Consider the following 13106-nt stretch of genomic DNA (forward strand, 5'->3'; position numbering starts at 1 on the left):
GCGCATCGCTACTCGCACGGCTCGCGAGCTCCGAGTGAAGGCGAAAAAATCTGAAGAAGCAGAAAGAAAACGAGTGGAAAGAAAAACAACAAAAACAGGATTTCGGAGAACGGACAAAGCGACAGGAGGGAGAGAAGTACGCGTTATTGTGTTCGTGTATACTCTTCAGCTCTTTTTTTCTGTTCGCAAACAGCGAAAGGACTCTGAAAACAACAACGTTTTCAGTGAGTTTTTAACGGACGTTAACGGTAACGTTAGCTCGGATAGTCGGTTAACGTTAGCAGGTCGGGAGGTGCTGTGTTAAACGCCGAAAGTTTACCAAAGCTTAAGCAGGCAAGTTGATAACCTAACGGTCCTGTTTTGTTTATGTCTTATGTTGCAAGTTTCACCGTTGCTAGCTTAAACACTGCGAGAGAAAGAGAGGAGAGACTAACTACATCTCCTCTCACCAGGAGACAAACTCACTCCTTCGTTTCTCCGTGCTAGTTTGTGTGAACGGTGCCGTCTGACTAACTGAAGGGAAAAACTGCTCCACGAACCGCTCAGCAGCCGTTATTTGCCGTTGAAATAGTATCATTCATACAGCCGAAGCCTGTCTGAGCTCGTTAGCTAGCTAACGTTAACTTAAGCGATGAAGAAGAGGAAACTGCACTGATTCAAACTCGGGTTTGTAGTAGAAGTGTGATGTGATGTTTTGACTTCCTTTTCTTTGCATATTTAGCTTCACTAAACCATTTAACAACAAACAGTAAGGACACATTTGTTTTGAACTGTACGAAGCAGTTTGTACGCTGGAATGTGCGGAGGCACCAGCGGTTCATCTGAAACGGAGGACTGAATGAAGTGGATTCAGCCGTGTTGATTTTGGGATTGAGTCGCAGCTTTGTTTATTTATTTTCTTTCAGCTAAGTAAGAATCTGAGCTTTGTTTTTGTCCTATGGACCGCAAGTCCAGTTTTCGCTGCGCTGACATTTAGGACGGTCAGCGTGTCTTCTCTGGATCTCAGGCCGAGCGCGGAGCTGCCAAACCCGGAGTGCTGAGCTCGCTCTGCCCGCCGCCCGCGATGGAGGAGTGGAGGCAGTGCGGCCGCTGGCTCATAGACTGCAAGGTTTTGCCCCCCAACCACCGGGTCGTGTGGCCCTCTGCAGTCGTCTTCGACTTGGCCCAGGCGCTTCGAGATGGGGTGCTCTTGTGCCAAATGCTGCACAACTTGTCCCCAGGATCCGTGGACTTGAAGCAGATCAACTTCAGGCCCCAGATGTCACAGGTAACTCACATCAGTAAAGTGAAACTTCATGACTTTTTAAACAAAACCTTGGCCATTGAGTGTGTTTATGGGTGCAGTGACTGATTTGACTGGACAGTTATGAGGACTTTATGTGTTCTGCAGTCCATTTTTTGCACTGATTACATCCCAACAAGGTCACTACTGCATAATTAGAATGGACAAGTAAAGCCTAGAGAGAACGCTGAGAAGTTTGACTATCACTGTCCTTTATAAAGTAGTGCTGGGCTGTATTGATTAAATGAAACACCACAGTATTTTCTGAATACAGTATAATATCACAGTGTCAGACAGTCACTCATAAAGTTAATGAACCCTTCCTGAGCACTGCTACTCAATGCTAAAGAGATGTATTACAGTCCTGACCTTGCTTGTTTTATTGTTTTCTGTTCTGTAAATGACACCAAAGGGAACTTTGTCTGCTGAACAGACATACAGCACATTTCCACAGAGCGCTTACAGTTTTATTACATTTTTTATGATTGTTAAACTGTTCTTTCAAAACAGTCAATCACAGAGCAACACATTGAAGTTTACAGGATCACCTGTCTTATAAGCATTATGTAATCGATATAAAGCTTATTATCTATCAGGTGTTCAGATAAAATATTGGTAAAACTGAAAAGCATTATCGTGCTTTGTCGTGATTGCTATGTACCAGTATATTTGATGTAATGATATATATCACCCAGCACTACAGAGGCAGGAAATCTAATGCAGAAGAGATTTTTCCTGTACATTTTTGAGGTGCTGTGACCGTATACCCTGTGACATGCAGGCGACTTAATTCAGTTTTCCCCTCTCTGGGGAATATAGAATTTGACTGAGCTGATTTATCACACACACTCACACCCACACCAAACGTAGCACCTCCTTTCCATCGCAGTAAACTACTGTAATCAGCAGTGTCCCATTTGAAACCAAGGACATTTAAGGATGTGGTCTGGGACACTGAACCAAGGGCCACTGACCTTTCATGGTTTTGTGTCTTTGAGAAGCATCCACATTGTAAAATCAGCACTTTGAACCCATGCATTGTGACAAGATTGTGTTTGGTTAGGCATCTTGACTGACCACAGTCATGTACGTGGTGTGTGGGGTTGGAGAGCTCTCGTGGTCAGTGTGTGAGATGTTCTGGTGCTGCGTGCGCTGGGGTGCGGAGGTGGGGCGGAGCCCCGCTGGAAGGCGGATATTGTGGGGAAGCTCGGCTTTGTCCACACAAAGCAGGAAAGAGCACAACTTCAGTTGTTTGTGGAATGTGGCCCTCTGCCAGGGCTCTTTGTGAAGGAATCTGAAAGGGGGAAGTGTTTTTACTCTCTTACATGACAGTAACGTGCTGGTATTTTTCTCCTGAACAAATTCAGGATTGTACATATGTACAAGCAAGCTGACCTGCTGTTATTTGCATACTGCTGGACGGATGCCACATGGATTTGGTCATTCGTGTTGACATCAATGTGAAGATTACTTTCCTGCCCCCAAAAAAGAATGAGGGCTCTGATGTTTATGAAACTCTATTGTAAAGTGGAGAATTGGTCAAAAATCTGTGATGTCTGTGATTGTTCTAGTTGCTTTCCTTGCAAAGTGCGGAACACCAGGGTTTTGTTTGAGGTAGAGAAGAGTGTTGCTGTAGGCTAGAGATGAAACTTCAGTTCCTTTAGAATTTGAAACACTTTAGGGCAGGCTTGACAAAAGATTACTCTCGGCAGTGTTTCCCAACCTCGGTCATGGAGGCACACTGCCCTGCACATTTTAGTTTTTTCACAGCTCCCAACACACCTGATCTGACTACTTGGCTCATTAGCAACCCCTTACTCAGTTGTAGTGCATGTGTTAAAGCAGGGAAAGTACTAAAATGTGCAGGCCAGTTTGCCTCCAGTACCAGGGTTGGGGAAACACTGACTTAAAGGAATGGTTCACTACAAAAATTACATAATTTTCCTCTTACCCCAAACTTTTTATTTGGCCAAGCCATGTTTGGTGTCCAGAGTTTGCTTCTGTAGTTTTGCAGTTGAGATACGAGGGCTAATTTCATGCAAGTCAATGTCTTAAAGCACGTTTACACTGTAAGATAATTATCACCATGATGCAGTATAATTAATGTGAGACAGAAGTCGCAAATCATGAAAGAATTGTTTGATTAAGTTGAGATTTGGTGGTCTTTGAACACTGAACGTGGCGTGCTCTGCAGCGGCCAGTTTACTCCCTCAAAGACAGCCTACGTTAGTCTTTCGTTTACATTATTAGCCTGGCTCACCCCTTGGTTCACATATCGAGTGAAACAGTGAAATGGCAGAGCTAGCTACCACAGAATGGACAGAAAAATTAGCAGACTGTCCTCAAGTTCACTTTGGAGAATGAGCATTCTATATAGACCTTTCACCAGAGCCAAGAACAGCACCACCCTCTCCTTCTGTGTGTTTTTTTCAGACAACCGATTGCCTCCGTGCTGAGGGTTTTGCTTACATAGCTTTTTTTTCAGCCAAAAAAGAAAGCAAGTGTCATCTTTTTCTTGAATCATAAATCTACTGGGAGAAATGTTTTATTTTATAATAATTTTTTAAAATCATAACTGAATTCGCACAGTCCGAGGTGGAGTTTGGACAAGATTTTATTTGCAATGTCTAGTGCAGTGTGAAGACCACTGTAATCACATAGTGTAAAAGAGGCTTTAGACTTGTATTAGTTGTTAGCTAAATTAGTCGTGTGGGTCTGATGCTGTTTTTCCTGGGCCCTTACTTTATTAATCAAAATTTGCATGATATAATTTAATATCTGTCATCAGTTAATTGTGGCAGACCACGGTGGATGCATTTCATTCAGTTGTATGGCTACTGAGTCACAATCAAGCATTTCATTTCATGAGCACCACTCCTCCAGTAAGCACTTGAAAAACAGACATTTTTTTGCTCGAGTATGTTGACCAATCTCAGATGTTTCCATTTGTTGTCTTTAGAATGTTATGACAGATGAATTTTCCTCTTGCCTTATTTCTGTGTTATTTGATCATATTTGTACAGCAGTTGGAACTGAATTACATATATGTGACTCATTCTATGACTTCATTTCTCAAAACACCTGTGGAGCTTTGCAGTGGTTGTGGCCCGAGCAAGCATGGCAACCTTTGATCCACCCACACCACCCAGTATCCTTCCAGTGTGGAGGGGCGTGCGTGTTATTCTCCTGTGACAAATTGGGGGAAGGAGAGAGCTGGCAGCAGAACGGGAGAGGTGATTTATAAACCCTAAAGGTCACTGTGTACTTTGATACACAGTACTCACTAATTTACAGCCTTCATTAAATCAGGACCCAGTGATTACATGGCTTTCTCATGGAGGAAAGCCACTAGCACTGGAGTTGTGTAGTTCTCCACCTACCTTCGCTAATCAACACATACTGGTTGTTGACCGAGTCTGTTGCTTTACATTTATTGATTAAAAGGTACTTTCTCATTGAATTAGCTGTTCCTATGATGTTGATGCATATTTTAAATCCCTCTACTGGTCCTTCTTACGATATTTGCAAGTGTCCACTTGCAACCTTGCTACGCCATGATCATTTCAGTGGAGGGCTATGTTGGGTCCACACAGTACTTGATGGTTGCAGCCTGACAAAATCTGTTATGCCATGTGGCAGAAAAGTTCAGTTGATTTCTATTTGAGGCAAATTAGTTTGGCCGCAAGTTTTACCAATTAGGCAAAAGTAGTTTTTATCTTGATTGGCAAACAACTTTCTCCGAAGGTAGAGAGGGGAAACAGTACTTCTCTTTCTTTTCTTTAAGTCCATACAAGATCTGGTTTTATGCATAACTGGTGAACTTGAAGATCTGGAGGGAAAAGTTTAATTAGATGTAGTTTACATGGTTGAAACAGGAAGACAAGTTTTATATTGAACGCAGCTCACAGATTGACTTGCTGGCTTAAGTTGCTGACGGATGCACATTAACACAATGAACCCTAGCCTCATTTCCTGATTTCAAAAAGATTCATCCAATTTCAAAATTATTTATTTCACTTGTAAATCATTACAGAACAATGCAATGAATTGTAAATGGTTTAAATGAGCATAAAGTTTATTATGTAATTTTACAAGTGCTCAGTATGAACCTCCTCCAGCTGTACAGACGACATCACACCATAGTCAAATTCATCCCATACTTGATTGAGCTTGTTGGGTGTCACTGCACTCACGGCTCTTTGCGTGCGATTTCGGAGATCATCCAGTGTTGTGGAACCAACGATGAACGCTCTGAGCTGTTGGAGGTTCACTGCCGACTAAAATCACGTTGCACAGTTATGACTGATTCACTCTTGCTGAAGTGGAGAACACAAAACGCTTTCTGCTCAGGGGTCGCATCTCCTCGCAGACTGAAGGGAGCCATCTTCCAGTGACAGTCAGAAACTCTATGACCCCCTCTTTCAATTGGTGTTTGATTGGTTCCTAAGTGCCTCATGGTTGTAAAGATATGGCGCTTTGAAATCAGATGAATCTTTTTGAATCACCCTGTATATAAGGAATGAGGGAGATATATGAGGAATAAACAAAGAGGTGTAACAACAGGACACTGAGTGAATTTTAGGTCATTTTCAAACTGAATTACTTGCTGATGCATCTGAGTAGCTTGATGATTCTGAGATAGTTAGAGAGGGTAAGTCCTGCTGGTTGTTGTGATCCGCATGTCTCTCTGTTCCGTCTTTAGGATCTTTGGGCTGTTTTTTGAGCCAGATTACTTGTTGGTGCTTTGTCGAACTTGATGGAACTGCACTAGTTAGAGCAATTTTTTTTTTATTGCTTTGATATGTGTATCACGATTGTAAAATGTAGTAGTGTCTGTGTTATGAAAGGTAGACAACAACTATTCAAACAGCCTACAAAATGGGTTCATTGAGTTAAGAAAATTTTAATAGTATAAAAAAGGTTTAGTGTAAGCTTTGGTGAAACATCCTTTGCGGCAGCAGATAGGTTCAATGTGGTTCCTGTCCTCTTATTTCATTTTCAAAACAGAAACAGCATAGAAACACTCACCAAATAGAGAGACCCAGCGTGATTGAATGAGACAACAAAAAGTGTGAGTGGACACATGCTATAAGAAACAGAACATGATGGACTCTTGTTTATATGTGTTTCTGTCAAACACACATCTTTTAAAGTTTGCTATTTATTTTGAAATCTTTGAAAGTCTGTGCCTGATTTGTTATGGTTTAGGTGAGGCCTTTTATTGCCTAGCCCCTGATTATTAAATTAATCATCAAAATTTGGTAATTACTTGATTACTGGTATAATCAATAGCGAGAGTCCTAGTGTGATCAGCAAATCAGGTCATAGTGCCATCGTATGCTGAGTGTCTTTCATGAATGAATATCTGTCCTGACTTGACTTGGTCCTGTGTTGCTGGGAGAGCAGAAGATATGAGTGTAAACTGGCTCCAGGCAGTATTAGAAGAATGTAAACCCTGTAAAGGCACTGGTGAATGAGGGTTTACTATTAATGAACATTCCATTGTAGTGAATGAAGAAGCACATTGTTGAGTCAGAAAAAGACTGGATCTGGCCCACAATTGAATCTCCATAGCTCACACCGAGGGCAAAGCCCTGTACTATTGGTATCAGTCACATGGAGAGTTTCTTCTCTTTGGGTTAATGAGGTTTGAGGTCACCAAGCCCATGAATGTTTTATTTGTCCAGCACATACCAGGGATTCTCTGATATTTCCCTCCGTCTGTCTCACTCTTTCTCTTTGTTTTACTCTCCGTCTTAGTGAAGCTAAAGGGAAGACTTTTAAAAGCTCATTACACTCATTAAGCTCATACTACCTCTTGTTTTGACACAAACACAATAAGGCAAATTATGCAAGTGAATTATCTGTTTCTTACTGTAAGAGGGATCTTCAGGAGAATTCAGTAAACACCATGAAGCACATCACGATTAATCATTGACAAGTCATCAAGAAGGTACATTTCAAATGTTTTTTTTTAGTTTAACTGAGTAGTCATGGCAACTGTACATTGCACAGCTTTAAAGTTACCATTTCATCTTCTTGATTCTAAAGCTGGTTTCACACTACACAATTTTCAGCCCAGTTTCGACCCCGATTTGCCCCTTCCGACAAATTTTTACAATCTGAAGCAATTTTCCAGGTTAGGAGCTCATTCAGAAGCGATTGATGGCACAGATGGTCTGGTAGTGTCAGAGGGGAAGTGAGTCACTCTTTAGCCTTCAGATTGAGCACTGGAGTGATCGGAGGCCCTCAGATATTTTCAAATATATTTGATTTTTTTATCATTCAAAGCCTTCACGAGTCCTGCAGTGCGGTGTGGTCAGCGATGTAATTGAACGAGTGATTCAGGCAACAGCTACTGAGAGAGCTGGAAGAGTAGAGGTAAAAGGTAAAAAGAGGGATGTGCATGTACTCGTGCCGCACGAGCAGCGCACTGCGGGAGATAGAGAACGTGCTTGTTGAGTTCGGAGCTGAAGACATATTTCACTAAGAACGAGCTGCTGACATGAAATTGTACAGAGAGTGATTACTGGGCTGAACTCGACAAGTGTGCGTTTTAACCCCATATTCGGCATCAGTTTGTGTTTTTTGTTATACTTCTTGTGTACGCATAAAAGCTCAAACAAGTCCAGTCCAGTTTAGCTCTGCCTGTATCACGTGACAATGGGAAAGACCTGTTAAGTGTGTGATGCTCTCCATTTTCTCTTAAGATTTTGAAAAGTGTGGTGTAGGCCCAGCTTTACAGTTCCTAATTGCTGCTGTTGGAAGGTTAAAATAACATCCTATTGATCAGGCATCTGTTCTGGTAATGAAATGGGGTCATTTGGGAAGCAGATGATGAATACTCTGATGCGCTTTGTACAGTAGAGCCTGATGCTGAGGAGCATGTGAGGAGTGCTCTGTTAGGCTCTGTGGGAGTGGATGAGCTGCAATGTGTTGGGCTCTGTATGGTAGAAACTGGTACTGGTGCTAGGGACCAGCAATATGACAGTTTTGTCAGCATGATGATTAATTATGCCATGATTTGCTCTTGTAGAACACTGAAACTGCTTGTATCATAAAAATATATAGAGAGAGGCAACCAGTGTATACTAACTGTGTAAACTGCATAGTAACAAGGAACTGGTTGGATGTCAGCCCATTATGCCATTGTTTTATTTTATCTTACCAGTTGTTTGATTTTTTCATTCTGTTCCTCCTTAATTTTTTTTGGAAACATTGCTATTAAAAATGATTTATTTGTTTAATGCAGAACTGCTGTTTTGCTGATGCATTTTGTCCATTCCAACTTCTTCGGAAACCCTTAAAACGCTGAATATCATAGTGCATGTTTTGTATCGTGAAAATGCCTTCAGGTATCATATTACTACATTTTTTCATGCCTTCCTCTGGCTCTTTGTCTGAGTGAGTCAGTCAGCTTTGTGATTTGCTTTTGAACCCTTGTGTGTATTGTGCAGGTGTGTTTTTTTTTTTTCCCCTTCTACCTTCCTACCTCTGGTGGAAAGGTAGTAGTGAATGCCTCAGGGATGAATCAGGCGGCAGCAGCTGTGCGCGTGCATGTGTGTGTGTGTGCGGGTTTGTGATACCTCTGTTTAGACTCCTCTGGCGTAGCCCTGGGGATGTGTCTCTCCTCTCCTCTCGTAGCAGCAGGGTCTGCTAACCTCTCTCTGCAGGGCTTCTGGGAATGCAGAGACTTCTGCTTCCTTTTGCGAAGTGTAGCTATGCTTCTTTGCACGCTGACAGACTGACAGGGCACACAGAGCAAGCGGGCTTGTTTAGCATTATGCCTTCGTTCCCCGTTTTGCTGTTTTACAACCATATGTCTCAAGCTCACTTCTATGCTTTTGAGACTGATGTGTTCATAATGCTCGTAATCTTTGCTGCAGGGAGAAAAGGTTTCATTTTACAACTAGCCTATTCTGATTTATCTACCTTGTCAGTGGCGCTGGGTATTGGCAGCAACTGCATGATATGATACAGATCAGTGATACAAGCGTTGATACGATACAAAATAACTCACAACAGCACACCAGATATACATTAGTGACTTTTTTTTTGTTGAATTAACAGCTTACAAGTCTTCAGCATGATACCTAGACTTACGTCATGAGATTTGTTAGGATAAACAGAAATAACTCAAACCTCAGCTTGGGGCAGCTGCTCGGCTGTGTTACAGTATTTATTCTTATTTATTCTTATTCTGTGTTACAGTATTTGTTCTTGAGAACTGGTGCTAAATTGGTACCAGTTCCTGACTGGTCAGTACCGAAATATCGATAAGCTCCTGGACAAATGGTGCTGCTATCGGTATTTATGTTACCTTAATACATAGCAGTCATTTTCAAATGGTTGGTGCTAGATTGGATCAGCAGGAGGGGCGCTCTGTTCAATGTGACGAAAGTGTTCGCACTGCCATAACCATTTTGAATGCCGAGTGTCATTCTGTGCTCTCTGGTCAATGGCAATTTAATGATAATGCTGCTAAATACAGTATGTGTGAAGCAGTAGTTTTCTGTAAAGGGAGTAACACCAGCAACCTCATGGAATACAACATCCTATAAATCTGAAGCAGTGCAGCTCGTTTGCTTTAGCAAAGCAGCTGCTGCACCTGCGCCCTCAGTGAAGCCTCCTGGTGTTGTGGCAAATTGTGCTACCTGGTCGCAATGTCCTACCATAACACATATTTATAGATAGATCCCTGAATAAAACTCTAGGTAGGACATTTTGATAGCTTAAATCACCTTATCAACAGTGCTACCAGTATTAAAACTACTGAAATCCGTTTCCTATCTGCCAGCTTCTTGTCTCAATTTTCTCATTCCACCTTATGGAATGGTGCAGCAGTTACATGCTGGCGCCAGGTATTATAATAACTTCTGCACCATTTAAGGTGGATTGGGAAAATTCAAATAAGTAGCTGGCGGATAGGAAGCCATCTTAAGCCTTGTGTTAAACCTGCAGGTAGGATAGTTTGGTAGTCATGTCCTTTTCAGAAAATGTTTCCAGTATTAAAATAATAATTAGGATATTTTGGTCGCCTGAATGAGCTTATCGGGGGGAAGTAGTAACATTAAACTGCCCTGGAGACTGTACCGGATTAAAATTTGGTAGCTAACATAGCATAAATTGCTGTGAGATAGCCTAACTTTGAATTCTATGTGAGCTGTCTAGGCAACCAGGGGTAACTAATTTAGTTTTTCTAATGGTTGTTAATATCTTCAGCTGTAGGGAGATGAGCACAGGCTTTTCACATCTTTTCATTTTGAATCTTTTCATATCGTCTGTTCTTTGCACAAAATTATGGAGAGTAGTACCAATAAGATTATCGTTAAGTATCGGTATCAATAAGCAGTAATGGTATCGATATCAGTATCGATAAAATCCTAATGACACCCATCCCTAACTAGGATACAGGTTTGTCACATGCTTAGAGAGCAGTATTAGTTTTTTATAAACTGATGGGTGATTAATATGGCAAAAATGTTACTTCAAGACATTTTCAAGACATGTTATTCTGAAGTTTAATAAGCTGGAACAGATAAAAAAAGAGCCAGTAGTGCTACAATTAAAGAATTCTGTCAAAAAATATGAACTCAATTGTAGTTATTCAACATGTCTTATACACCACTGCACTAAATCCAGTCGGGAAATTCACAGTTATGCAATCATAATACCTCCATGCATCCTCCATCCTCTTTTCATATGGAAAGTGTACCCGACAAACACACATTCATTGTTGTGTATAAATATTTAATGAGGGTCTGGAATGTGTGAGTTGATTCCTGGTAACAGCTCAGCCCAAGGAGAGAAGCTCAGGCAGATCCATGCAGAAGTTGCTTCCTTGTAAAAAGAGAAGCTCAACTGGTGCCAAGAGCCGGAAAGTGTGGTCTCTGGGCTTATTTAGCAAACAAAGGAAGAATAGCAGAACATACATCACAAATAAACTTCAAGCCAGATGTATTTGGACATTTGTGCCATTGTGTTAGGAAACAAAATGTTAAACCAAGTTCCATTTATCGTAAAACAGACCATCCCGAAACTGTTGTTTTCTTTTGGGCAAAATGTTCCTTCAAAAGGCGGCTGGTAGGAGGGCTAAATGTTCAAGTGTCTAAATACTTTTTGTGGGCTGCTGTATGCGAATTGATCACGGAGATGGTCCTGGGGATATTTCTGAATCTTCTTTTAAGCATAGAGTATACGTTGATGAGTAGGGATGGGCAATATGACAATACATATCTTTATTGTGATCAGTTATGTTGCATTACGTCACAATATGCGTTGTAAATATGGTCAGTACTTAATCACTGACAAACTACATCTTTCATTACAAAGAGAGCACGACTAGTCCCGTCTGACTAAGGTTAGAGTGAATAGGTTGAGTGTTGAATCAGACATTAGTGCTGCTGAGATTTTTATTTTATTGATGCAAAAGAGGCTGTTAAACATGCGAGATATGATTCATAATATTTAACTAATGTAATCACTTAGCAACAGTGTTCCTGTCTACTCTGTCTATGTACACAGATGTACTTCTCTATTTACATTAACCTTGTGAACTACATACGAACAGGGTCCTTATCATATACTGTGTGTACTTCCCTTTTTTGGGGGGCTTTATGATGATATGATGTCCAACTGGGAGTGAGGTTCAGATTCTGAGTCGTTATGGTTGAAAGCTCTTTCTTGTTAGCGGTGTTCAGAGGGTGGAGTGGAAGCTGTAATCTGGAGCCAGTCTTTTTGTCCCTTTGGGGTAATTTAATCTAGCCGTTTGGTCTACTGGTGACCTTTGACCTGTGGCAGCTGGGTGTAAGTGATTTCATTTATAGTGCTTGTTAGGAAACTTCCTAGGTTGTGCAGCTGTGTCACGACCGGTGAAAGCTAACATGATTTAGGAGAGGAGGAAATGGGAGGCTACTCTGCAATTTGAATTGAACCATTTTGTGAGTGGGCACAGAGAGAGCTGACATGGACTGATGAATAGGGATATGAATTCTAACTAGTTTTGATGTCTGAGTAAGAGTTAACGAAGGGCTATTCAGTTAATAGTAATTGAAGGAGGAAAAGAGTGCTTGGGGTGATAGTAATGTAATGTAGTTCTTGATTGTAATACACAAACAGTGGGGATGTAACAAAACAACATATCAAATTGTATTGCAGTGTATTGTAAAATATTGTGGCTAGAGTGTTAGCTTGTGGCTAGTGTGTTTTTTGTGGTGAGAGCACTAAATTGGGACACTATAAAGCACAGTTTTTGTTTCAGATGTTGTATTTTTGGGTTCTTGAATGCTCTAATATACTGAAAATGGGAACACCAACATTAGAATTTTGTGAACCACAACACTCGTAACAAACAGGATGAAGTAATTAGTGCACTGGTGTTGGCAAACTAAAAAAATTAGTAGCACAAAGGAAAATTTCATAGCTGGGCCTATATTATACAAATTTTAGCCTGATTTTAACCCATATACGCCCCTTCCAACACATTTTCACAATATGAAGGGATTTTTCAGGTGGATCGGAAGCGATTGACGCTGTGGATGATATGATAGTGTGAGAGGAAAAGTGAGTCGGTCTTTAATCTTCTGATTGAACTCCAGAGTGATCAGAGGCCTTCTGATATTTTTAAATGTGTTTGATTTTTATGACTGAAAACGAGTTTATGAATGCTGAGATGGTCAGCGATGTAACTCAGTGAGTGATCCAAGGAGAAAGCTAGAGGAATGGAGAAAAAGGATGAGGCTCTCTGTACAATTTCATGTGAGCTGGTATTTTTGTAGTGAAATAATGAGATCAGCATTTCTCAATTCACAGTCCAGTTTAGCTT

The 13106-nt window shown here is 41.0% G+C and overlaps 1 protein-coding gene across 4 annotated transcripts in view; it reads left to right on the forward strand.

The window, feature by feature from the left end:
- vav2 (vav 2 guanine nucleotide exchange factor) overlaps positions 1-13106 on the forward strand; it is a 208275-nt gene continuing 195169 nt past the window's right edge. For all 4 annotated transcript variants that reach the window (XM_036587586.1, XM_036587588.1, XM_036587587.1 and 1 more), the window contains exon 1: positions 1-1267. In XM_036587586.1, coding sequence (XP_036443479.1) covers positions 1064-1267 — 204 coding nt within the window. In that variant the 5' untranslated portion in view covers positions 1-1063. The remainder of the gene's footprint in view (positions 1268-13106) is intronic.

Source organism: Colossoma macropomum, unplaced genomic scaffold (assembly GCF_904425465.1).
Source record: "Colossoma macropomum unplaced genomic scaffold, Colossoma_macropomum, whole genome shotgun sequence".
In the NCBI taxonomy this organism is placed as follows: Eukaryota; Metazoa; Chordata; class Actinopteri; order Characiformes; family Serrasalmidae; genus Colossoma; species Colossoma macropomum.